This window comes from Oryx dammah, unplaced genomic scaffold, assembly GCF_014754425.2.
Source record: "Oryx dammah isolate SB20612 unplaced genomic scaffold, SCBI_Odam_1.1 HiC_scaffold_2, whole genome shotgun sequence".
NCBI lineage: Eukaryota > Metazoa > Chordata > Mammalia > Artiodactyla > Bovidae > Oryx > Oryx dammah.
Window position 1 is genome coordinate 4,955,598 of NW_024070186.1, and position 26,447 is coordinate 4,982,044.

The 26,447-nt window shown below is 52.2% G+C and overlaps 1 protein-coding gene across 2 annotated transcripts in view; it reads left to right on the forward strand.

Moving 5' to 3' along the window:
* Window positions 1–26,447, forward strand: part of COLQ (collagen like tail subunit of asymmetric acetylcholinesterase) — a 65,819-nt gene that overhangs the window by 15,636 nt on the left and 23,736 nt on the right. Inside the window, exons 1-9 of one of the 2 annotated variants that reach the window (XM_040263739.1) lie at window positions 8,846–8,936; window positions 15,987–16,102; window positions 17,080–17,181; window positions 20,486–20,530; window positions 20,855–20,881; window positions 22,580–22,651; window positions 24,968–25,030; window positions 25,556–25,582; window positions 26,197–26,241. In XM_040263739.1, coding sequence (XP_040119673.1) covers window positions 8,861–8,936; window positions 15,987–16,102; window positions 17,080–17,181; window positions 20,486–20,530; window positions 20,855–20,881; window positions 22,580–22,651; window positions 24,968–25,030; window positions 25,556–25,582; window positions 26,197–26,241 — 573 coding nt within the window. In that variant the 5' untranslated portion in view covers window positions 8,846–8,860. Of the gene's footprint in view, window positions 1–8,845; window positions 8,937–15,986; window positions 16,103–17,079; window positions 17,182–20,485; window positions 20,531–20,854; window positions 20,882–22,579; window positions 22,652–24,967; window positions 25,031–25,555; window positions 25,583–26,196; window positions 26,242–26,447 lie in introns of those variants that run through there. The other variant, XM_040263727.1, reaches the window with a different exon arrangement.

Sequence of the window (26,447 nt, forward strand, 5' to 3'; positions counted from 1 at the left end):
GGGTCTTCGTTGTTGCACGAGGGCTCTCTCTTACGTAAAGCAGAGGCTACTCTAGTTTCAGTGCGTGGGCTTCTCATTGCAACGGCTTCTCTTGCTGCAGAGCACGGGCCCTAGGCACACCCGCTTTAGTAGTTGCAGCTAGAGCTTGGGGTCAGTCATTGTGACACAACGGCTTAGCTGCTCCAGGGCACGTGGAGTCTTCCCTGACCAGGGATCAAACCCATGTCCCTTGCATTGGCAGGCAGTCTCATCCGTTGTATCACCAGGGAAATCCAGAAGGTTATTCCATCGTATCATTGTTTGTATGAGCAAACGTTTGCAAATCACCCAATGCACGATAGTACGGGGCAGGGTGAACCAACTATGGTTCTTCCAAAGGAAGGACTATTCCAAAGCCAGAGAAAGGAATGTGGATGCATTTTGTACGGTACAGTAGTATATGGAATATACTACTAGAAATACTGTGAAGAAACTGAGAAAGTTGAAAAAAGAAACTGAGATAGTATCAGAAATACAGTATTATATTACAAGTAACCCTTTGACTAAGAGAGGGAAATACTATACCTATTTCCTCACTGTGCATAAAATACTCATGGAAAAGTACACAGGAGACTAATTGAAAGTAAGCAATTGGAACTGAGACAGGGTAGGAGAGTTTTCAAGTATAGCCGTTTATACTTTCTGAATTTTGAATCACATGAATGTATTACCTATTCTAAACGATTCGAGAAGATCCCACATACGCCTACAAAAGCGAACCTCTCACCTGGAGCATAGGATAGGATTTTTCTGTCTTTAAAACTCTGCTAGAGGGACTTCTTGGCAGTGCCACGGTCAAGAATCCACCATCCAAGGCAGGGTTTGATCCCTGGTCAGGGAACTAGATCCTACATGCCTTGAGGCCAAAAAAAGAAAAAGAAAACATGAAACAGAAACAATATTGTAACAAACTCAATAAAGACTTTCAAAAATAGTGCGCATTAAAAGGAAAAAACTTTAATTAAAAAATATCTGTTAAACACAAATTACAGAAGGGAATTGAGATCTCAGGGAATTTCCAGAATGATAGAAGCATGTAACTATAGCGCTGCTTATAAGATTCTTTCTGCCAGCTTGTTCAGTTGAGAAGCTCTTAATGTTCAACTGAGTTCAAGTAGGTCAAGCCGAGGTCCTCCACGTTCTGGAATCCAGGGATTTCAATGACTCATGAGACCAAAGGGTAGAAATGTTCCCTGTGCCAGTGGGTAAACAGCAGGCAGCCAGGGGCTCCCAGGGTCCCTGGTTCCCTCCTCCCCACCTGCTGTGGACCCTCAGATAACAATTCCTGGAAGCGGTGGAGTGGGGAAGGGGGTTCTAGGGAAAGGGCTGTGTGAGCCACGTGATTTTGAATCATAAATGTCCATCGAGCTAAAATGTCTCTGTGGACAAATGAAGGCATGGAAGCGTAGCTGGTGGAAACATAGGGTCTTTCCACTGAGCCCCAGTTGCTGGTGCAAACTGGAAACAACCCAGCCTTCGGGCCCGATGTGACTGGAAGGTTTCGCCTGTGACCTGTGGCCAGATCTGCCTAATCACTCTAGAAACGTGGCCTCCCTGTCAAGCCAAGGCGGGAGATTGAATAGGACTTACTGATTTATGCCGGCCTCTCTAATCAAATTCAGAGCCAAGGCACAGCCCGCCTTGGGGAGGTTTCTGGATGTTCCCTTGCCTCCTGATAGCGTTGCCTCCTCCTTCCTATTCACCACGTGCCATTTGGCCAAATTAGAACTGGAATTCAGAAAAAGCAGGTGCCTCCCTCTAGGTAAGATCCAGAGAAGCCCCCTTGTGGGGCATGGGAAGAGAGATAGGGGTGTCTCCTCAAACCTCTGTACAACCACAGACGTGACTTCTGATGTAAGACTTACTACAGAACAGTGACCACCATGAGGTGACTTTCCTTCATCCTTGTAAGTTGGACAGCCTTATGTGGGTGGGGCGCAGAAGAGGATGGTCGTCTCATGTCCTTCCTGAGGACCAGTTACTTGCTCAAGGTCTCCTGGTGAATGACTCGGGGCTCCTCCAGGCGACTCTGGTGCCTATCCAGCTCCACGTGCAGCTCCTGAGCACCCAGATGTTTGCCATCGAGGGCATTGGATGGCCCACTCCACTCCTAGCCCTGTAGAGCTCTCCTTGGTTCTCTGTTGTCTCCTTGTATTTTAAAAATTTTATTGTAGAAAATCCCCAACATTCACACACACACACAAAAAAAAGTGGAAAGAACTGTCTAGAGAACACCAGGATGCCTACTCTCATGGGCTGACTTGTATCTCGCCCTCCCCTGAGATGGATCTGTTGGAGTCCCAACCCCCCTTACCTCAGCATGTGACTGTATTTGGAGTGATTAAGGTTACTTTACAATTCTCTGAGTGACTCAGAAGAGTGATTAAGATTGCTGCTGCTAAGTCGCTTCAGTTGTGTCCGACTCTGTGCGACCCCATAGACAGCAGCCCACCAGGCTCCCCCATGCCTGGGATTCTCCAGGCAAGAATACTGGCGTGGGTTGCCATTTCCTTCTCCAATGCATGAAAGTGAAAAGTGAAAGGGAAGCCGCTCAGTCGTGTCCAACTCTCAGCGACCCCATGGACTGCAGCCCACCAGGCTCCTCTGTCCATGGGATTTTCCAGGCAAGAGTACTGGAGTGGGGTGCCATTGTCTTCTCCGGTGATTAAGGTTAAGCAAGGCCATACGCATGCTCTGGTCCACTCTGACTGGTGTCCTTTTAGGAAGAAGAGATCTGGACACACACAGAGACACCAGGGATGTTTGAAAAGGGGGAGAAGACCCCAAGAGAACACAGGGCAAGGTAGCCGTCTGCAAGCTAAGGAGAGAAACCTCAGGAGAAACCAAACCTGACAGCTTTGTCTTGGCTGTCTAGATTCCCACAGTGTGGAAAGTGATTACCTGTTGTTTCAGCCACTCAGGTGCTCTGCTAAGGCCACCCTAGCAAACAAATGATACCCACTACGTCAATCCTGCGATTGTTATCATTTTGCGATATTTACCCTCTATTTATCCATCTTGTTGTTTTTTGGTGAATTTCAAAATGAGCTGCCGATCCCTTGCCCACTTTGAAGAGTAAACTATTCCACAGAGAAGGTAAATGCATCCACGACTGAGCCCTCTCTGCGGTTGGGATAGTCAGGGAAGCGGCTGACTAGTGAATTGCCTGCTCATGTGCATTCACCAACCAGAAAACTAGAACCTGAAGATGAGTGATCGTGAGGTTTGGTTAGAGAGACCGGGGACTGGGTGTGAATGCCCCCAAGCCCGCCTGGCTAGGACACACTGCACTTCTCTGAGGCTCCCTGCTGGTTCTCCCCTGCACGTGGGGGTGTGGAGCGGAGTCAGCGCTTCATGCTGGTCGCCAGACGTCCAGAAGTCTCCAGGGTCAGGCACCTGGATTCAACCGACGTCTTCAAGGTCAGGCTGTGGGTGTCTTCAGGTGCCTCCTTAGGTCTTGCGGCCCGTCTGGAGATGAGTCTGGTGATGCGGGCACGCACAGCGTGTGTGGGGACCAGGGAAGGGTGCTGCAGAGTCACGAATGTTCCCCTGGTTGGCGCCTTGCGCCGATTCGGGTTAGTGATATACGCTGTGACAAACGCCAGCATTTCAGTGACTTTGCCTAGTGAAAATTTATTTCCTGCTTGTCCAAGAGCCCGGAGGCTCTGGTCAGAGGCGGCCGGCCTCCTCGCTGGCATTCAGGGATGCGGACAATTTCTGTACCGGCCCTCGCATCACCAGAGCCATCAGCAGGAAGAGTCACGTGGCCACCTGCCCCTCACTGAGGGGGCCCTGGGCATTGCCACCACTTCTCAGGGACAGCTCTGTCCCGTGGAAAGGGAAGCTCACCTCCTGGGGAAGCACCATCCTCCTCCGCCCCAACTCAGAGGAGGTCCTGGAAAGTCAAGTCAGCAGCTGGGGGTTGAGAGTCCACTCCCAGGGAAAGGCCAGGTCAGTGTGGAGGGGGAGCCACCAGCACCGTGAGAGCAGAGAGGAGCCGGAGTAACCCTCTCCGGCTGGTCTGGTGGGGAGCCACCCCTGGGGCTGGGGACCACCCCCAGGAGGCCACCTTCTCCCAGGGCCGCATGAGAGTCCTCTTGAACTCTGACCTCCCCACCCCCCACCTTCTCTTCTAGCTGGACCAAGTGACCCGGCTCCTCCTCTGTAAATCAGGGATGATTGTCCCCTGGGGACTCAGTGTCATAAAGTGTGGGACGTGCTGACTCTGGTGTTGTCACTGTTCCGTGAAGAGAGCTTGCTGAATGAGGCCCAGCTGGCCTCAGCCGAGATGCTGCTCCCTCTTCCCATCTCAGGGAAGCCCTCTTTCCTCAGAGTCCTTCTTAACACAGCGTCCCAGGAAACTGGCACCAGCCGTTGGAGCTAGCAGAGGAGATGAAAGCCCTTTGCCCTCCAGAGGCCAGGCTGTGGGCATGTCTGTCCCTCCATCCTTGTGGCATAGCAAGGGCTTGGCACACAGTAGTGTGTTAGTCACTCAGTTGTGTCCAACTCTTTGCGACCCCATGGACTGTGGCCCTCAAGGTTCCTCTGTCCATGGGATTCTCCAGGCAAGAAGACTGGAGTGGGCTGCCATGCCCTTCTCCAGGGGATCTTTCTGACCCAGGGATCAAACCCAGGTCTCCCGTATTGCAGGTGGATTCTTTATTAGCTGAGCCCCCAGGGAATCCCAAGAATACTGGGGTGGGTTGCCATTGCCTTCCCCAGGGGATCTTTGTGACCCAAGGATCAAACCCAGGTCTCCCGTATTGCAGGCAGAGTCTTTATCATCTGAGCCCCCAGGGAAGCCCAAGAGAAGAGAGTGGTTTCAGTTCCGAATTAAACAGGAATTGTTTAATGTGATGATTTGTAGTCGAAGAGCAGGTTGGGAGGTTGGTATGTGGAAAATTGCCGAGAGATCCCAAGGGTAGGGGATCCATCTAAAGCCACTTAAGAACATTCTTGCCAAAGGCAGGCCACCTGATGAGATATCAAGGGTATGGTGGGGGATGAGGAATTTGATCAGATGTCAAGGGTGAGAAAATGTCAAGGGTGGGGAGTCTCTCAAAACTGACTGAGACAATTCTTGCAAAAACAGGGCTTAGCAGGCTGACAAGGAAGCCCAGGGTGGGGGCCGGTTCAGAGCCTGCCCAAAGTTTGGTCAAGGTTAGCGTGTCGGGCGGTGAGAAGGGAGAGCCCAGGCCCTCCAGCCTCTTCTGTGCGCCTGGGTCCTTGGGAAATGTGCCAAGTTAGCCAGGCTGCACAGTCTCTCTGGGCAGCAAGGGTGGGAGTCATGCAGGGGTGGGGGATGGGGAGAGGCAAAGCAGACCCCGCTTTGGTGGGCTCAGCAGGAAGCAGGCCTGCACGTGCCGCAGTGGGGACAGGCGCACTGGCCTGGTGCCCGAGGCGGCAGTATTCCAGAAGGGTCTTCTGGCCCTGCTGATAAATCCCAGAGCTGAAATTAAGGCAAAAGACTGTGAAGATGACACCTGCTGAGACCAGCTGCAGGAAGGCCCTGGAAACTTTTATTATGAATTAGATTTTGCAGGCAACTCTGCTGGGTGAGCTGGTGCTTGGGCCGGTGAAAGGCTGCGGCACAGGCCGGCTGCCTTGAAGGCAAGAACTGTTTTCCAGGGGAGGGGAGAGGAACGTGGCCCTCCACCCTGGCCCCGGGCCCTCATGGAGGGCCATTTGTGTCTCGGGATTTGCCTCCCCTGGAAGAAGCTGGGGCTGGAACGGGCTTAGAGCACCTCTGGTCCAATGCTCCTGAAACCACTGAACAGACTGGGACTCAAACCCATGGGCCAGGACTCAAACCCGGCCAGAACCCACACTGTCTTCCAGCTGAGATTGCATACCTGGTTTCAGCATGTAATGAAGCTCAGGTTCTTTCTCATCGAAGAAAGAACTCAATGAGAGACAAAGTGATAAGTAAGAAGTAGATCTATTTAGAGAGAAACACACTCCACAGCGTGGGCCAACCCAGAGAAAAAGAGTGGCTCAAAATATGACACAGTTTTCATGGGCTGGGTAATTTCATAGGCTACTTGAGTGGGAGGATTATTCCACCTATTTCGGGGGAAGGGTGAGGATTTCCAGGAATTGGGCCACCGCCCACTTTTTGGGCTTTGGTGGTTGGCCTCAGAAATGTCTTGGTGCCTTCAGGTGAGTCACTTAGCTTTCAGATATGTTACAGTGAGCATGTACTGAGGGTCAAGGTCTACTGGAAGTCAAATCTTCTGCCATCTTGGACCCATTTGGTTCTAATCAAATGGAATCTCGTGTCCTTGGGCTACATCATTCTTTGAAGGGTGTGCTCTGCCCCCTTCCCTCCTGTTTCACTCCATTTTACACGTGGGAAGACCAACCCCGAGCACAGAAGGGAGTTGTCCAAAGCCACGCCCCACGCTACTGTCACGCCGAGGCTGGAGACCAGGACCCTCATCCCAGGATGGCACAGCTGACTGAGGGGCAGCCAGGTAGAGAGCACACCTCCAGGCCATTTGACTCGAGGAAATTCAAGTGCCTGGAGAGACAGAGAGAGTGAGACAATGTCTGAGAGAGAGGAGACAGACAGGGTGTGGGGCTGAGGCAGGAAAGAGACAGAAAGAGACCCTGGGGAGCCTGAGACATTAGGTCCAGAGCAGAGATGTGGACACCAGCAGGGCTGGACAAGACCTCGGCGATCCTCTGGGCAGTCACCTTTGTTTTGACAATAATGAAACAGTATAGCTGAGTGGTTTCCTTGTATGAAATTCTGGAGAAGTTTGACGTGGAATGGTAAAAAATAAATGCTTCGGATACTTAAATTGGCAAAACTCCTGTCTCTGAGGGTGTTTGAAATGAGGTTTGAAAAACTGAAGAGCTGCAGTAACATAACCCAGCTCCAGGAAATCTGGGTAAAGGGAGCGTAGATGACCTTTCTGCCACAGCCCTCTGTACAGAATTTCCTGATATTTCTGCCAACAGAGAGAAATGCCCAAGACGAACAGAGCCCTCTCCTCCCTAGCTCTTCCCATCATGGTACCAGTAGATCTTCTCCAATTTCAAAGCTCAGCTCAAATCCTACATCTTCCAGGAAGCTTTCCTTGATTTCTCTCTCGCATCCCTTGACCCAGCTGGTATGCATCACTTCCTCCTGTAAATCCCTCTAGATACCCAGCCCCATGTCAACCACTTTTAATTTTCCACCTCATATTTTCATAGTTATCTACGACGAAGAGTCCCTATTCCACAGGAACTCCACAAGCCCTGCTCTTTTCCTCACAACAAATGAACTACATTCATTTCTCCCTACCCTCTCAACAGAGAAGTAAGCTAAGGCTCTGAAAGAGTGAATAAAAACTTCCTTAAGTTCAGACAGAGGCAAAAGCAGGGCTCCAGCCCAGGTTTGCCTGGCTCCAGGGCTTGACCCTTTCCACAAAGGCTCATGACATGTACTGAAGGCAGAGACTGTGTCCAGTCAGCGTGTCTGGCAGGCATTTGGCACTCACCCTCTGTGTGTTCCTGAATGAATGAAACAGTCGATGACTGAATGGACAAACACAAGAAGTATCCTTTCTTGTGATGGGTGTAGCTCAGTGGTCGGCAAACTACAGCCTGGAAGCCAAGTCCAGCTTGCCTCCTACTTTTGTAAATAACGTTCCAGTGCAGCGTGGCACCTGCCGCTGCCTGTGATGTCTGTGCTGTTTTCACGCATGATGGCGGGGGTGCAGTGCAGCAGAGGCTGCCCACAGAGCCTAAAACACTTCCTCTCCGGCTCTTTCCAGACAAACTGTGCCAACTCCTGCTGTAGCTCATGGAGAAGGCAACGGCACCCCACTCCAGTCCTCTTGCCTGGAAAATCCCATGGATGGAGGAGCCTGGTGGGCTGCAGTCCATGGGGTCACGAAGAGTCAGACACGACTTCACTTTCACTTTTCTCTTTCATGCATTGGAGAAGGAAGTGGCAACCCACTCCAGTGATCTTGCCTGGAGAATCCCAGGGACGGGGGAGCCTGGTGGGCTGCCGTCTATGGGGTCGCACAGAGTCGGACACGACTGAAGCGACTTCGCAGCAGCAGCGGCAGCAGCAGCTGTAGGTCATGGTCTTCACTAAGCTGATTTGAACAACCGTGCTTACTGCTTCTGTGATCTAGAATATCGTGTGTGCGTGTGTGTGTATGCACGTGTTTGTGCACTGGGTGCCTATCAAGTGTCAGATTTCCACACGTATCTGGTATGTATCACTTAATCATCTTACAGGAAAGCTTCACCTAGAAACAGTTTGCTCTGTCGACTCTTTGAAAAAATATACATATTTAAAAATTAAGATTAGCTGTGTTGCCAGCCCTTTGGCACAGACATGGTAAAGCAACAAAGACCAAAGAGCTTCCCTAGAGTGGAGGCGGGCAGACTGCCCCACCCCATCCCCTCAAGGAGGGGGTGGCAGTGAGCCCAGCCCTGTCAGGCTTGCCAGAATCAAAAGCAGCCTGTTCGACGGCTGACCCTCTGCTTCCTCTCTGCTGCAGGGTTGTCAGTATCCCGGGCTCCCAACTCCACCTCCTCCCCTGGTGCTCTCAGGATGCTCTTTCTCTCCCAAGCCACCACCCCACCCCACAATTGCCCAGTGCATGCTCCTGAGAGGCAAGAACCCTGCCTCCCTCTTTCTGTTCTCGGGAGCTCAGGACTGGCCTCCAGACCCCTGGCCTCCGGGACAGAGGCACGGATTGGCCAGCTCCCACCCCAGATGCCCAGTAGGGCAGGTGCTGGCAGAGCTGGGGGCGTGACGACTCTCAGCTGGCCTCCAGAGGGTGCCCGCTGACACTGCGCCTGGGCCCTGCCTGCGATGACCGGCGCACCCCTCAGCCTCGCTCATTTGCTCACCATTTCAGGACTGCTCTGTTACTCGGCTTGCTGTTTGGGTGAGTTGTGTGTGTGTGTGTGTGTGTGTGTGTGTGTGTGTGTGTGTGTGTTGCGTGTTGCTTTGGAAAAAAAAAAAAAAAAGGCTCTTGGAAGGCCAAGTTGCTCTGGGGAACTTCCAGCAGCCTTTAAATCTCCAAGTCCTCCCCTGGTGTTGGAATTGCTATGTAAAGGGGTTTGATGTTGGAGTTTGTGTGATCTTGGCTCCCACACTTGTGTGTGCCCCTCCAGCGACCCTGGGTGGCAGGCTGGCAGCTGCTCCCTTGGCTCTGAAGCAGCATGGTGCTCTGTGGTCCGGGGCCACCCCGGCATGGGTGGCAGAGAGGTTCTCCAGCCCTCTTCAGGCCAGGTCCTGTGGCTCACTGCCGTCCCATGACTTTACTGTGGTCTTTCAGAGAAGTGCAAACGTCTTCAAGACCTAAGGTCAGAAATTGTGTCTCAAGGCGCATGTGATGTGAGTGGGGTTGAAGCCAAACTGTGGGGTGCAGTCTGGTCTGGAATCCGTGCATCAGGGGAAAGCAGGCAGCCGGCAGGCAGGCGGGCTGAGAGAACGGGGCTGCCGCTGAGCCTTCCAACTCATGGTCGGAAGCCCTAGGGATGCTGTCAACATGTGCCTTCCGCTCTCCATGCCTCGGCTCCCGTGAGTGCACGTTCCACCAGGCAGATGAGCCGCAGAGGGGCGGGAGGAGCAGGCTGAGTGCCAGCAGCTGCAGGTAGCATGTGGCTGCACCTACAATTTCCCCAACCTGCAAAGGGAGAAAGTTTGGTCACTTCTTTTCCGTGCCACTTGATGCAAAACAAGGAGGCAGAAACAGAGGAAGCCGTCTCTAGTGCCCTGCGGATGGGCTGGTCTAGTGAGTGAGACCCAGATGGCCCAGATGGTGGAGATGCTGGGGTTCACCATGGGTGAGAAAGCACTCTGGAGAGGGTTTGGGCCAAATCTCATGTGGTGCAGTTGGGGAAACTGAGTCTCAGGTGGCAGTGGGGAGTTGCGCCAGGCCCCATGGCCCCTTGTGCCTGGATTCACACTGTGATCCAAGTCCCTGAGTTTCCAAGCGTAGGTCTGAGTGAATTACTTTCCAGGACTCAAGGAGGTATTTTGTTCAAAGGGCAAAGATGGCATCAGCAACAGCAATGGGAAACACCCCTCAAAGTTTGCAAAAGCCTGTGTTGCAGCCAGGATTGTCCCCACCCAGGATTTGGCACAACTGAGCCACACACAGTGGAACTCTGGTGTCTACGCGTCAAGGTGGGCACTCCCGAGATTCCCTGGAGGTTGGCATTTCCTGGAGCTAAGCCTGGGTGAGCACACAGGTTTCTGCAAGCCCCATGCACACACACACACACACACACACACACACACACAGGGCTAAGCCTTGTGGAGCACCAAGGTTTCTGCAGGCCCCATGCACACACGCACACACACAGACACAGACACACACACAGGGCTAAGCCTTGTGGAACACCAAGGTTTCTGCAGGCCCCATGCGTGCGCACACACACACATGCACACACACACACACACGCGCGATGTTTTCCATTACAACAGAGCCTCTGGGGCTTTCCAGGCTGGACCTGAGCTCAGACATGATTCCATGGAGGCAGCCTGGTCCAAAGAGACCCGCAGGCCACTCAGATGACCCCAAAATAGACGTGTGAAGTCCTGTCTTAGTGACTGGGAGGGCAGGGTGGTGGGGGGGAGCAGGAAGCTGTTCCCAAACACGTCCACCTGATGGAAATATTCTGAGCTGGAATGAGCTGGAAATAAACTAGATGTAGATGGTGCTAAAAACAAACTTCTCCAGGGAGCTGGGGGCGGGGCGCGGGGGGCAGGCAGAAATAGAAGGTCCTCACCTGCTGAAAGTGAAGGGGGTCTCGGGGCAGGGCCGGGGGCAGCCCCTGCAGAAGCCTTAGCAGGAGGAATGGCAGTCACACCGTGTTTGCCAGGGGGGCACCCACGCCCGGGGGAGGCCTGGGCTGGGGTTCTGACGGAGCCAGGGCCTTCCACCAGGGGGGCCATGCAGGGGGCGGGCTGCAGAGGCCCCGGGGCCTGGATGATATGGAGACAGGAGTGATGAGCAGTGCACCTTCGTGAACCGCCTGCAGGTGCCCCTGGCTGGGAGAGGCCACGCGGACAACCACAGCTCAGCCCTGGCCGTCCACCGAGGCCGGGCGAGGGCAAAGGAGAGGCTGCAGCTGTCAGTCCAGAGCCACGGCAGACTGGGCTTCCCCATAGGTGGCCCCCCAGCACCATGTAGCAAAGCCCCACTCCTAGAATAAATCCTTCCTCGCCCCCCCTTGCGAGATGCCCATAGGACTCTCAGGAGTCTTCTCCAACACCACAGTTCAAAAGTGTCAATTCTTTAGTGCTCAGCTGTCTTTTAGTCCAACTATCACATCCATACATGACTACTGGAAAAACCAGAGCTTTGACTATACGAACCTTTGCTGGAAAAGTAATCTTTCTGCTTTTAAATATGCTCTATAGGTTTGTCATAGCTTTTCTTCCAAGGAGCAAGCGTCTTTAATTTCATGGCTGCAGTCACCATAGTGATTTTGGAGCCCAAGAAAATAAAGTCTGTCACTGTTTCCGTTTTTTACCCATCTATTTGCCATGAAGTGATGGGACTGGATGCCATTATCTTAACTTTTTGAATGTTGAGTCTTAAGCCAGCTTTTTCACTCTCCTTTTACTTTCACCAAGAGGCTCTTTATATCTTCTTCACTTTCTGCCATAAGCGTGGTATCATCTGCATATCTGAGGTTATTGATATTTCTCCCATGAATCTTGATTACAGCTTGTGCTTCTTCCAGCCCAGAGTTTCTCATGATATATTCTGCATAGAAGTTAAATAAGCAGGGTGACAATATACAACCTTGACGTACTCCTTTCTCAGTTTTGATCTAGTCTGTTGTTCCATGTCTGGTTCTAACTGTCACTTCTTGACCTGCATACAGGTTTCTCAGGAGGTAGGTAAGGTGGTCTGATATTCCTATCTTTTGAAGAATTTTCCACAGTTTATTGTTAGCCACATAGTCAAAGGCTTTGGAATAGTCAATAAAGCAGAAATAGATGCTTTCCTGGAATTCTCTTGCTTTTTCTATGGTCTAGTGGATATTGGCAATTTGATCTCTGGTTCCTCTGCTTTTTCTAAATCCATCTTGTACATCTGGAAGGTCCTGGTTCACGTGCTGTTGAAGCCTCGCTTGAAGGATTTTGAGCATTGCTTTGTTAGCATGTGAAATGAGTGTGATTGTGCAGTAGTTTAAGCATTCTTTGGCATTACCCTTTTTTGGTATCAGAATGAAAACTGGCCACTTTCAGTCCTGTGACCACTGCTGAGTTTTCCAAATTTGCTGGCACATTGAGTGCAGCACTTTCACAGCATCATCTTTTAGGATTTGAAACAACTCAACTGGAATTCCATCACCTCCACTAGCTTTGTTCATAGTGATACTTCCTAAGGCCCACTTGACTTCACACTCCAGGATGTCTGACTCTAGGTGAATGACCACACCATTGTGGTTATCTGGGTCATTAAGACATTTCTGTACAGTTTTTCTAATTCTAGACTCCTAATTTATCCTTCTCCCTTTCCTGTTTGGTAACCATAAACTTGTTTTCTCTGTGAGTCTGTTTTATATTAATAAATAAGTTCATTTATTTCATTTTTTAGATTCCACATATAATATTATACAATATTATAAGTAATATTGGGCTTCCCTTGTAGCTAAGCTGGTAAAGAACCTGCCTGCAATGTGGGAGACCTGGGTTTGATCCCTGTGTTGGGAATATCCCTGGAGAAGAGGAAGGCTACCCCCTCCAGTATTCTGGCCTGGAGAATTCCACGGACTATATAGTCCATGGGGTCACAAAGAGTCTGACACAAGCAAACGACTCTCACTTTCGCTTCATAAATAGTATTATATGATATTTGTCTTTCTCTGACTTAATGCACTTAATATGACATTCTCTAGGGCCATTTGTGCTGCTGCAAATGGCGTTATTCCATTCTCTTTTAGGGCTGAGTAATATGCCATTGTATAAATACACCACATGACCTTTATTTGCAGCCACAGTCAGTCCAGATCAGCAGAAAGGCCTCTGGGACCAGAGTTCAAATCCTGTCTTCATCCACTCCTCAGCCGATGGGCGTTTAGGTCACTGCCATGTCTTGGCCATTGTAAACGGTGCCACTATGAATACTGCTGCTGCTGCTGCTAAGTCGCTTCAGTCGGTTCCGACTCTGTGCAGCTCCACAGACGGCAGCCCACCAGGCTCCGCCGTCCCTGGGACTCGCCAGGCAAGAACGCTGGAGGGGGTTGCCATTTCCTTCTCCAATGAGTGAAAGTGACACTGGGGTACATATATCTCTTTGAATCAGAGTTTTCTCTGGATATATGCCCAAGAGTAGGATTGCCAGGTCACATAGTAGTTCTATTTTTACTTTTTTAAGGAAGCTCCGTACTGTTCTCCACGACCGCACTCATTTACCCCACTAACAAGGTAGTATTGTTCCCTTTTCCCCACACCCCCTCCGGCATTTATCACTTGTATACTTTTTTATGGTGGTCATTCTGACTGGTGTGGAGTGATACCTCACTGCAGTTTTGATTTGCATTCTCTAGCAACTAGTGATGTTGAGCATCTTTTCATGTGCCTATTCTTCTTTGGAGAAATGTCTGTTTAGGTCTTCCGTCCATTTTTTGATTGGGGTGTTTGTTTTTGGTTATTGAGTTGTATGAGCTGCTTGTATATTTTGGAGATTAATCCCTGCTGGTCGCATCATCTGCTAATATTTTCTCCCGTTCTGCAGGTTGTCTTTGTTTTGTGTATAGTGTCCTTTGCTATGCCAAAGCTTATTGGTTTGGTTTAGTCTCATCTGTTTATTTTTGCTTTTGCTTCTATTGCCTTGGGAGACTGACCAGGGAAATCACTGGCACAATTTATCTCAGGGAGTGTTTCGTGGGGCCTTGTTAGGAAGTGTCGTTTTCAGTTGTCACAACAGCTGAGCTGAGAGGTTTCCTGCAGTGGACAGCATTATGCGTGCCCCACGCCCCACGTGACTGTGAAATGCCAAATGGAAGATTCAGACCTTCAATAATTATCTCATCCTAGGAGCTAATGCTCTTTCACATCAATATTTCTTGAACTGCTATCGTATGAAACTGAGTTTTCTCAGATAACTGCTGAGTAGCGACTGTGCTTTGTTTGGTTGGGATTTTACACAGTATTTTTCCTCATTTGAGAAAAATCGCATCTCGTACTCGGCACCTCACTTGAAGCATTTGTGGTGCAGATACCGCACCTTATGTTAGCAGACTTTGCGTTCAGTGTGGTTTCACATGCAGGCACGAGCATCTAACTAGGTCATCAAGTTTTCTGACATGCTATTGCTCAACAAAATATGCATATCAAAACATGCAATTTTATATCACAAATCACTTTTCTGAAAGCTCTCTTTTATATTATATTCAGAGCATTACATTGATTCTTAAATGGCATAGGTATGTTGCCTTATTTTTGAGTTCTATTTTAGGATAACAAAGGGGTCTTTAAAGATACTTCTTACCAATGGGGCCTTGCGTCTGAGGGGACTGAGGACCACTGGTCCAGACAGCAGGCTGCTCCTCCGCCGGGTTCAAGGGTGTAGGTGTGTGCAGTGATTCCCGGGGTGCTGGAGCTGCGTGCCTTCTGGGAAGCTCCCGCTGCCGGCCTGAGGTCGGGTCAGGCCTCTGATCACAGGGTGGAAATGAAAGACAAGCACTGTCCCCGGGAGACAAGTCTGAAAACTGGTTTCAGGGCAGAGAGGGGTGTGACAAGCAACCCACCCATGTTCTATGAGGTCAGAGATTCGGAGAAGGGGTGGACGAGGAGGTACCATCAGGAGACCAGGACGGGGCGCTGGAAAATCAACAGCTCTGGGCAATGTTCATGTAGGGTGTGTGTTTGGGTGAACACGCGTCCACTTTTCCATTGGCGAACGCACAGGCATGAGCGTTGCCGAGCCATCGGACGTGGCTGCATTTGGCTTTAGGAAACGATGCAGCGAGTTTTCCAATTGAGGCCATTTTCTCTCCCACCAGCCAATGAGAGAATTCTGGTTGTCCCACGCCCTTGCCGATGAATGTTACGTTCTGGCCTTCTCAGTTTAGCCGTGGCAGGCATGTAGCCGTGTCGACCCAGTGTTCAGAGGCAGCAGGATGGATAAGAGGGTTGCGGTTGTGTCCCGCAGGCGGACTCTGTTCAGCAGCGTGACGACGACAAGCAGCGATCAGGATGCCTGTCACAGATGCGATGTCGAGCCAAAGCAGCACCCAAGAGCTGACGTTCACTTGAGGCTCAAATACAGCCACAAGGATTCCCCCAGGCTGGGAGCCAGGGCGGTGGGCAGGGAGCAGGGGAGAGACTGCACAGGAGCTGAAGGGGCTCCTGGAGGCTGGGGAGTTGGGGATCTCCTCCCGGTGCTGCAGGAATCCCCGGGGGTCTGTGTCCTTTCTGCCAGGACCACCTCAGCACTGAACGTGTGCCAGCGTTGCACGCCTGACGTGAAGCTAAGGACCCAGGGCCCCTCGCCATCTCACTCCTGTGTCTGAAGACTTTAGCCTGTAGCTCTCCTGTGAGCTCGGGTGACCTGAATGTCTGTGTAGAGTCTGGAGTCCAACGGATGCTTGACATCTTGGCCCCAGGGCACTGCCTCGCCCACGAAAATGTTCCTTGCAGGCACGTGTCAAGGGTGTGAGCAGAGCCTGCCTTCTCCCCAGCTGAGAGAAGGGGCCCGTGGCGGGTCTGTTTGAACCGTCTGTTCTCTGTCCCGTCTACAAAGTGGCCGTCAGCATCTGGAGAAGGAGCCTGGCCTCCCAGTGGTCCCAGTGGCCGCAGTGCCCACTCACCTACCTGGCGAAGCGGGGAGGGCCCGGGCAGGGATAGGCAGGGGTGGCGCTCCCGCCCAGCAGCCTGCAAGTGAGAGAAGTCCCCCTCCCTGGGCACCGTGGGCACCCAGAGGCCCTGACGCAGGCCCCACACTAACGAGCCGGGGGTGTCCTCCCAGCAGCCCTGCCTGGCCTGGATCAGAAGAGGCGCGGCGGCCCCCGAGCATGCTGCCTGCTGCCGCCCCCGCCGCCCCCGCTGTTCCCGCCACCCTTCTTCCGAGGGGGCCGGGGCCCGGTGAGTACCGCTGACTATCGGGTCCCGGGGCGCCCCTCTGCCGGGTAGGGGCTCCTCCCGGGGCTGTCCTCAGGGGCCGGCTCTCTGCACGCCCCCCACCTCAAGTGGGAGCTGGGCTGGGCCGTTCAGCTGGCCAGCAGGAAGACGGGCAAGGGTCCTGTCTGCTCAGAGACACTGAGGTGAACTGATAACTTTCTGGACTCCTGTCCGCGGCTCAGATGTGGAGTTTCCCCCTCTTGGTTTTTCTTCTCCCTGAGCGCGTGTGGAATTTCCTTCTTACACCCTTATCCACCAGGTGACACAAGAAACAGTCCTGAGGGGGTAACGGAACTGGGGAAAGGGAGGGGAAGGCAGGGAAAGAGCAGGATGGGGGAAGCTGAGCTGGAAGGCGTTCCAGGGGCTCGTCATGCTCGGATCTTTCCAGGACCTCTTAGACCCATACTGTCCAATACACTAGCCTCTGGCCCCATGTGGCCAGTTCCAACTGAGATGTGCTGAGTATAAAACACACACTGAATGCCTTTTATAATGACTCAAAATATCTCAGTATTTTTTTTTTACATTGAAATAATATTGGGGATATACTGGGTAAGATAAAATCCTCATCAAAATTAATTTCACTGATTCCCTTTTACCCTTTTTATGTGGTTACCAGAACATTTAAGGCGACACATTAGTGACTCATTTTACTTCTATTGGATGGTGCTCTCCTGGATGCTGGGTAAAGGCCCCCGAGTGAGTTCCTAACTCCATCCAGAGTGGTTGCTTTTTCTCTGTAATCCATTGAAGCCAGGCTTGTCTCAGAGCAGATGAGAGAAAGGAGACTGGGAGTCAGAGGTCACCTTTGTGAGACGCCCAATGGGGAGTCAGGGAATGGCTGGCCTTGGGGCAGGGCTGTGGAACAGGTCTGTGTCCGGGGCTGACCCTTCTTCTGCACCCCTGGTCAGACCCAAAACCTGTATCACCTTGTCTTGAAGCTTCTCTCCCCAGACATGAAGAATCTCGTCCTGGAGCTGGAGACGGCGCAGTCCCCATGTGCGCAGGGGTCGCTCAGCTCATCTGGGCCTCCGGGCCCCCAGGTCAGTACCCTCCGGGGCCCTTCACCTGAAGTCCAGGCCCCCAGGTCAGTGCACCCCCAGCCCCTTCCCCAGAGGTCCGGGCCCCCAGGTCAGTGCACTGGGCCCTTCCTGTGAGGTCCGGGCCCCCAGGTCTGTGCACCCCCGGCCCCTTCCCCTGAGGTCCTCTGCTCAGGACAGGGACCCTCCCCCGCCCACTACCCCTGGTGAAGAGTTGCCTCTCTTCAGGTGCCCTGGGGTTGTTTTCCTGCCCTGGAGGAACCACATGGTTCTTCTCTGGCCAGTTCTGCTTCCCAGCCTCAGTGTGCCCATCTGCACAATGGGGATATAACTTCCCTTGCAGGACCAGATGTGGGAGGTGACCAGGCGAGCTACTGCCTAGATGGGGGTGGTTATTGTTATAGTTGTCAACAGAAAAACGCTCAGAAGTGCAACTATTAACCCCACCCAGAGGGGCCTGCATGCAGGGCAGAAAAATGGGCCAACAGGGAAACGTGATGCTCTGAACTCATTTTAGCCCTAGACATGGGCCCCAGCCAGCCCACCCCTCCCCACCAGAGCTCGGGTCAGAGTGAGGAGCAGGCCAAACGCTGGCGGAAGGGCTTTCTAGGCAGACAAAGGGTCCCCTCCAGAGACTGTCTCACAGACTCCCGGGCCCTCTGGCTGGCCTGGCGGAGGGGTCCATCGAGGAGGATGTGGGGTCTGGGCCTGCCGTGGGGACAGGAGAGAGGAATTCTGTCACCTCTCCTGTGGCTTCCCGTCACAGGAAGACCAAGACACACTCCTCACCCTGGGAGTAAAGCCCCGCGTGGGGACCCGTATCTCCTGCAAAGTGTCTCCCATGAGGTCACGGCCTGCTCAGTGCAGCCGCCGTGCGTGTCCTGGGTCCTCATCCACCCGAAGTCTGTGGCAGCCTTTGGGCCTTGCCTGTGGCTCCGGCTGTTCGGAATGCCCTTCCTTCTGACTGTCTCCGTGGCTCGCTCCTCTGTCCCTCAGAACCCAGGCGCCCCGCCTCCTCAGACATGCCCCCTCCGCCCTCCGTCGCAGAAGCTGCCCCATCGCTCTCCACCTGGGGGCCAGGTTTCCTTCTCTGCTTAGTTTTCTTCTTGTTCCTAGACTCTTGGGTCTCCCTGCCTCCATAAAATACAAGCTCTGTGCCTGAGGTTGGCAAGCTATGGCCAGGGGTGTAGTCCGGTATGTTTTGTAATTAAAGTTTATCGTTCTCCGGCGACTTCTTGCGCTGAAGGGCAGAGTTGAGTTGTGATAGAATTGCTGTATCAGAGGCAAAGCCCAAGTATTCCCTGTCTGGCTCCTTGCAGACCAGCTCTTGTGAGCAGGGGCATTGCCCACCTTGCTTTGTACCCACCCATGCCAGTACCTGGGGTGTAGTCCTGGCCCATGTTCCTGGGGAAGTTTAAAAGGTTCCCAAGAGCTTGTAATGTGCAGAGAGGCTTGGAATCCCTTGGCTGGGAAGTAGAAAGAGAAGGAAAGTGAAAGTGAAGTCGCTCAGTCGCGTCCGACTCTTTATGACCCTGTGGACTGTAACCTACCAGGCTCCTCCCTCCATGGGATTCTCCAGGCAAGAATACTGGAGTGGGTTGCCATTTCCTTCTCCAGGGGATCTTCCCGACCCAGGGATTGAACCCGGGTCTCCTGCCTTACAGGCAAACGCTTTAACCTCTGAGCCACCAGGGCTTCCCCATAAATGTTTATTAAATGCACTGGAGAAAGCAGGACTTGGGACCCACAGATGGCCAGAACTGCCACAGAGGCTCTGGGAAGCCTGCAGAGATGCACGGTGGGTGCCCGAGGCTCAGCTCCCAGGGGGATTTCCATCTTCTCAGCTCCCGTGGTCTGCACCTGCAGAGAACCCACGGGACAGGAAGGGGTTCCCGGCTGCCCTGAGGCCGAGGTCTCCAGCCCCACAGGAGGCTCTCTGACCTGGTGCAAGCCCACGTGGGTCCCTGGGAGGCTGTGTGGCTGGCTCCGGGGATCCCACAGCCACCATTGCGCTCCAGGAACATGGCGACCCTGTACCCACGCAGAGGGGGAGCCTCGGACCCACAACTGCCAGCACCTGGAAACTTGCTGGAAGCACACAATCTCAGCCTCCCCTCCCCCCACGCCACCCCCTCTCATTAGAACCTGCATCTTAACAAGACTCCCCAGGGGGAGTCACCCTCACGTCAAAGTGTGGGAAGCCCTGAGCTAGGGACAGCATCATGGCCTGATAAATAGTTCTAGCCCATTTGAAGAAAACAAAAGTTACTGAGGCTTGGAAAAGAAGAAAGAGTGGAAGCAAAACTCTCCCTCCCCACTGCCAAACAGAAGGAGAATAAACCAAAAGCGGTGGTTCCCCAACTTTTCGGCCCATTAGAATCCCCTGGGATGCCTGTGTCCCTGGGGAATTTTAAAAGGTCCCCCAGGGGTTTCTGATGTGCAGAGAGGATCGGAATCCCTTGGCTGGAGTGGGTCGTTTGAACAAACTTCACAGAAATCCTATTTCAGACACGGTTCACATAAGGCATGCTCCCCTGTAGATCTTGGGGATGAAGAGGTGGCCTGGGGGTTTTGGTGGATTTCCTCTCTGCTGTCCTGGGGAGCTTGGCAGACAGCTGGCCAACTGAGGGTTTCACAGGCACGTGCACTGAGGGCAGCTACATCCTGCCGTGTGTATGCCAAGCTTCAGTGCGAGAGGCGCGACAGGCGCCGGGCTCCCCGAGCTGGACTCAGCCCCACCCCCTGGGCGGGCAGTGGGACAAAAAATGCACTCTTCACCTGCCCACACTCTTAGCATCTTAAAACAGAAGGCTTTTGCTCTTCCTGGTACCCAGAGATCCACCACGGGAATTTCTGTGTTAGCTGCTCCTGCGGGCAAAGCCTAATTCTGTCTGGTCAGGGCCCCAGGGAAACTTGGTAAGAGCAGCGGAAAAGAGGTGAGAGGTGGTGAAGCATCTTGTGTTCAGCAAATAGCCCTTCTTAAGTCTCTTGGGTTGCCTTCGCCAAGCACTCAGGATGTTTGGGCCATCCGAGAATTCCAGAGAGAAAAGGAAAATCACAGAAAGCAGGTATGTGAGCACCGCAGTAACAGTGATGCTGAAAACAGCCCAGAGAAAGCAAGAAGAGGGGTCCCAGGGAGAGGGATGGGCCTGGCCTGGATGGGGTGCAGGATCCTTCCTGCCGTGCCGGGACCCCTGAGTCTGCAGTGAGAACCGCCTACTGAGGGGCCAGGGCACCCAGGGCCCCCCGCACCCGCCTTGCCTCTGGCTGAAGCGGGCTTTGTTCTTTTCTTATCTTGATTATGTAGGGTCCGCCCGGGCTTCCTGGCAAGACTGGACCAAAGGGAGAGAAGGTATGAAGCACCTCTGTCTTCACCCCCACCTCCCCTGGGTAATGCCGGCCTGGTTTCTGGGGACGCCGCTGAGGATTTCCTGGTTGAGATTTAGAAGCATGCGCTAATCCTGCCTTAGAGGGTGACAATGGGCTCCATGGTGACTGTGGGCGTGGGACCCCATCCATCCGTCTCAGTGGGGCCCGGTGATGTGTCGGGGACGCTGTGAGCCTCCAGGGCACCTAGCCTCGTGGGCATGCCGGCTCATCAGACCTTGCCAAGCCCTCAGGTTCCAGAACTTTTCCTCCAAAGCAGTCTCTGCTTACCTGTCTTCTCCATCCACAGGGGGAGCTTGGTCGACCAGGAAGGAAGGTATGGTCCACGTTACTCTGTCAGAATTACACGGCAGCTGTGCCCTCAGGGATTGGGACCGGCTGCACACCCCCCCAACCCCGATCCCCAGGAGTCATCCTGATGAGGACGGAAGCAACCACTTCAGTCTGCCCGCTTCTTAGTCAGGGTCTGCAGCCTGCTCCTGGTGGCATTCAGACTTCGGAAGCTGCCAAGCCTGGCCAGGTTTCCCCTCAGCCTCATCCTGCCATCCATCAGAGAAACCCTCCAAGGCCCCAGCCAGCGGCACCAAATGACTCTCACTGTCAATTTGATTAAACTGGAATTAAGTGTCAGACAAGAACGAACGGCTTTGCCTCAGGGCCCAGCTGAAATAAACCGGAGTTACCTAAGGTCGCAGGGACTCCGAATAAACCAAATACATGTTATTAAGACTCTTATTAGCATCAGGAAGGAGTCAACCAACCATTACCCACTGCGGTCAGTGGATGCTGGCACTGAAATTGTTGGTCTTGGGGATACAGAAGGTTCAAGACCAATAAAAGATGCCCATGGTTCTAAGTATAAATTACTGTCTTATTAGTTATTTTATCCAAATACTTTTACTATCAATAAAAGCCTCAAACAGACCTTTGTATGACAAAGTCCCAGCCCTTTAGGACACAGCTGACCACTCCGGCCAAGGCCTAGTGGTTGCCTGAAGCGCCAGGCTGGGAGGATTCTGTCATCCTCTCTGCGCTCAGAACAAGGCCTGTGATTGCTTAGTGATGTCTGCCGTGGGTGAAGCAGGCAGGAGCGGGAGCTAGTGTGCCCGCCAGGGCCGTGATCTCCAGGTCAGGGATGAGCCTTCCATATCCCCAGCTAGGCTAACCAACATTAGCCAGTGGGTGCAGAGGTCAATGCAGACCCCACCTCACTGCCCCCACACTGTCTTGCAGGGCTTGCTCTTCCACAGCTGCTTGGCCTCTGTTGGGTTTCCTAGACACAGAGATAGAGGTGGTCCATGCCACATGCAAGTGAATTAATGATTAAAGCAGCTCTCGCCAGAGGAGCCTAGGGGAGGGGAGGCCCAGCAACACGGGGAGAGAGGTGGTACCAGGTGACATCCAGCTTCAGCCTGAGCCGCAGAGGAGCTCTGGAGTGGGAATGGCAACAGAGAATTTGTCCTGCCTCACCTTGATGTAAGGGGACTGGGCTGTTGGCTTCAGGAAGGGGTGATGCCTCAGTTGGTGGGCAGCTCCCAGCAAACCCACATGTGCAGGTTGCAGGAAGGAGTGAGTTGTTATGGCAAGGAAGGCATCCTCTGGGAGGTGGGCACACTGAGCAGGGGAAAGACCTCAAGGGAAAGGGCCCAGCCTCTGTCGCTGCTCCCCTAAACCTCATCCTCCCCTTCTATGTTGCCTCCTTGGAGAGAATATATTGGAATGCAGGGGATGTGTGGGTGGGTGAGAGTAGTCAAAGGACTGAGATATTTAGAGCTCCTTCCCACCACCTTCCATTTCTTAAATGGAACAATGTCGTCGACGTCATGTGATACTGAGGGCTTGAACTCCCATCCAAGAGGCCCAGTTTTCCAGGCCATGAGTCTTTGGAGGTTGGGATGAGCATCCCAGGGCCATGCTTGGGCCCATACTCCCTACCAGGCCACAGAGACAAATCTGTTTTCAGAGGGAGGGGAAAAAGCCCAATAGTCCTAACTTTTATTCTCTGTCTTTGAAGGGCAGACCCGGCCCCCCAGGAGTTCCTGGCATGCCTGGGCCTGTTGGCTGGCCTGGCCCTGAAGGCCCCAGGGTAAGTGTGGCGGCTCTCAGGGCATCAGAACTCGAGGGGAGGAGGTGGCAGCTCCCTTGTCTTCTGGCACAGTCAGCAAAACTCAACCTCCTCAAGACAAGGAGAAAGGAGAGAGCCCAAGGACCGCCCAGAGGGCCCCCCAAACTTCCTCTCTTCCACAAGACCACAGTCAGCCCCACAGGTGTTCCTGTGGGAGGAGAAACAAGGCCTGCTGCCTCCTGCCTGGAGCCCTGCCCTGCTCTGTCCTGAGAGTTAGTTCACAATTCTTTGGCTCCCTGAGATGACCCCAAAGGAGCTCATGTCTGGAAGGCTGTTGGCCCATCATACTAATTGGGCAGGGGGTGGAGGGTGAGGGCGAGGGAGTTGGGGCCTGGAGCCACGGAAATCCTGCATTCGCAGGTGGATCGCTAAATGCTGGGGAAATCCCCTTCCTCAGACAGGTGAGGAGCAGCTGACATACCCACACGCATGTGTCTTTTTACACACTTTGGTTGTAGACTATTGTGTTCAGAGGCCATGACTTAGAACTGACCTGCAGAAGTCAGGGGTGGGTAGGGAAATGTCACCATCTGCTCTGACGCATTGGCAGCATTTATTATGAGACTAGAAAATTGTTCCCAATCGTCTTAGGAAAAGTCTCCAGGATATTTTCTTAAAAATCCACCGTATAGAAGGCTGAGCCATCCGACACGGCAGCCACTAGCCACGTGTGACTACTGAGCCCTTCAAAGGTGCCAAGTGCAACTGACGAACTGAAATTTTAATTAATTTAAGTTTGAGTTTTAAAATCTTTACTCAATTCAGTTATTTGAAAACATTTAAGTATTTTTGAGCAACTTGAGACGCTTACTCCTTGGAAGAAAAGTTATGACCAACCTAGATAGTATATTCGAAAGCAGAGACATTACTTTGCCGACTAAGGTCTATCTATTCAAGGCTATGGTTTTTCCTGTGGTCATGTATGGATGTGAGAGCTGGACTGTGAAGAAGGCTGAGCGCCGAAGAATTGATGCTTTTGAACTGTGGTGTTGGAGAAGACTCTGGAGAGTCCCTTGGACTGCAAGGAGATCCAACCAGTCCATTCTGAAGGAGATCAGCCCTGGGATTTCTTTGGAAGGCATGATGCTAAAGCTGAAACTCCAGTACTTTGGCCACCTCATGAGAAGAGTTGACTCATTGGAAAAGACTCTGATGCTGGGAGGGATTGGGGGCAGGAGGAGAAGGGGACGACAGAGGATGAGATGGCTGGATGGCATCACGGACTCGATGGATGTGAGTCTGAGTGAACTCCGGGAGTTGGTGATGGACAGGGAGGCCTGGTGTGCTGCAATTCATGGGGTCGCAAAGAGTCGGACATGACTGAGTGACTGAACTGAACTGAACTGAGTTGAAATCTGCTTTTTTAACTATAAATTTTATGAAATCTAATACAGATCAAGTATTTTAGATGAAAATTTAACACCTGAATTGAGGTATGATTTAAATGTTAAATACACAGCAGATTTCAAATATTTATTGTGAAAAATCAAATGTAAAACTCTCATGGATAGTTTTTACATTGATGATGTGTTTAAAATAATTGGATTATTAAATAGTGATTAATAATTAGATTAATTAGAGTAAATTTAATGTTTAAATTTAAAGTTAATCTCTTCCGTTTAGTTCTACTTTTAAGGTGACTTCTAAACAATTTTAAATTAAGTATGTGGCCCACCTTATATTTTTATTGTTTAGTGCTGGTTAAAGTTTTTTAGCATGGCAGGTACAAAAAGTTCCAACTGTAAACCATTCTGAAGGGTAACAGATCCCGTCCCTGAATCCTAGTCCCCCGCTTCCACTCAGAGGTTAGTGGTCACTCTGCTTGGCCTCAAACCTAGGGTAAGAGTATACGGAAACATCTGAAAGGCCCTCCCTATACAGACAGCAGAGCAGATGTAGCTTTTTGGAGCACATTTACCTTGTCCTTTGAGTACCCAAGTGCCTGCATGCTCTCTTCCCCACCCTTTCCCAACCCTCTCTGGGAGAAGATCAAATGTCAGTTCATTTATAACACATGAGTGAGCATTTGGTTTGGAGAGCTGCTCTACCCTGGACAATTTCCTTCTACATTTCATGACAAATACCAGAATGAAGCCTGGAGTCTGTAGTCTTGGACCCCTGGGAGTGAACAAGGGAGCATTTGGGGTCCTCAGATTCACAGGCCAACCTCAATGTCCCCAGCTCCATCCTGATCTTGCCTATGCCTCTCCTGGTTCAGTTTCTCTAGGAAATGTCACTGGAGGTCTTTTTTCCCCCCTCTTCTTGTGATTCCCACAGGGTGAAAAAGGTGACCTGGGTCTGATGGGCTTGCCAGGGTCAAGAGGACCAATGGGCTCCAAGGTCAGTGTGTTGGTCCAGATAGATGGTTCCAGGTCTTCTGATTAAGGCTCTGGAGCAGCTGGTGTCTATAAAGTGGGGACTGGGTGACTGCCGTCCTTGGCTGGGGATTATCACAGACGTAGGAGAGGCTGGTGTCAGGCTGTGCTTATCTTTACTAGCCCTGGCGGGGGCGGGGGCGGGGAGGGGGGAATGCTCTGGGACACAGGGCAGAGGGAGGCCATTCCTGCTGTTCTCTTGGACAATGAGGTCAAGCCTCTGGGCAACGAAGCAGATGGAAGCCTTTTGTTTGGGCCTTTGGGGATGGGGGTTAAGGAAAGCAATGCTCTTTTTAGGCCTGGTATAAACACAACCCTCAGGGTCATCTTTATACTCACTGCTGCAACCCTCCCCTGACCCTTGCCCTAGAACGTGCAGCCCAGTGTGGAGACATATCCCACCACCCCATCCAGGGGTTCCTTCCACTCTTACACCAGACCTGGAGGTCCTACAGGGCTGACTGTCAATGCGCCTTTTGCTTTCTTTTAGGGCTACCCTGGATCCAGAGGGGAAAAGGTTCGTGCTTGTCTCTATGGCTCTCCGGAGCTGAATCTGGGGTCTGTGATGTGCAGAGCATGGGCCCAGGGGTCTCTTTAGTCAGTGGCTGCAGCTGCCACCCCTCGATGTTACCCTGTCCTTTGTCAGTGGGCCATGAGACAGAAGTGAGGGCCCCCGAGCCAGGACGGGTGGGTTAGGGAGGTGCTCCCAGTGGAGGTGGAAGCTCCCCACGTGGAGCAGGTAAGGGCTGGAGGTTGTGCCAGCTGCAGCATGAACACACCTGTCAGGGGGAGCTGGGAGAAGATGGTAGATGCGTGACGTAGGCCACGCTTCTACCACACAGCCTCACTGTCTGTCAAAAATGGAGTGAAAAATCCAGCCACACCCTGAGGACAAATTTCCTAGAAGATAGGAGAAAATCTAGGACCCAGAATTTTCTGTGGAGTGTCTTTTATTAACGTAAGCAGTTTTGGGGGGTCCAAATAGGAGGTATCTCATAAAGAAAGCTTTTCCTGGGCATACCCAGTCTTCTAAGGGAAGTAAGGGTGCTGACCTATGGCGTTTTCAGTTAGAAATGCTCATTTTTCCCCTAGGAGTCAACTCATTGACTCTCTTCTATGGTTTCCTCTTAGGGATCCAGAGGTGAAAGGGGTGACTTGGGTCCCAAAGGAGAAAAGGTAATGGGCATTTCATAGAAATGATAAACTACCACAGAAGTGACATCCCCTATGAATCCCCATCTTGTGGGCTGACTGACTGACTGCCTGGCTGCTGACTGGCTGGCTCACTAACTGGCTGCTGGCTGACTGAATGACTGACTGACTGGCTGACTGCCTTGGCTGCTTACTAACTGAATGACTGACTGGCTGGCTGACTAACTGGC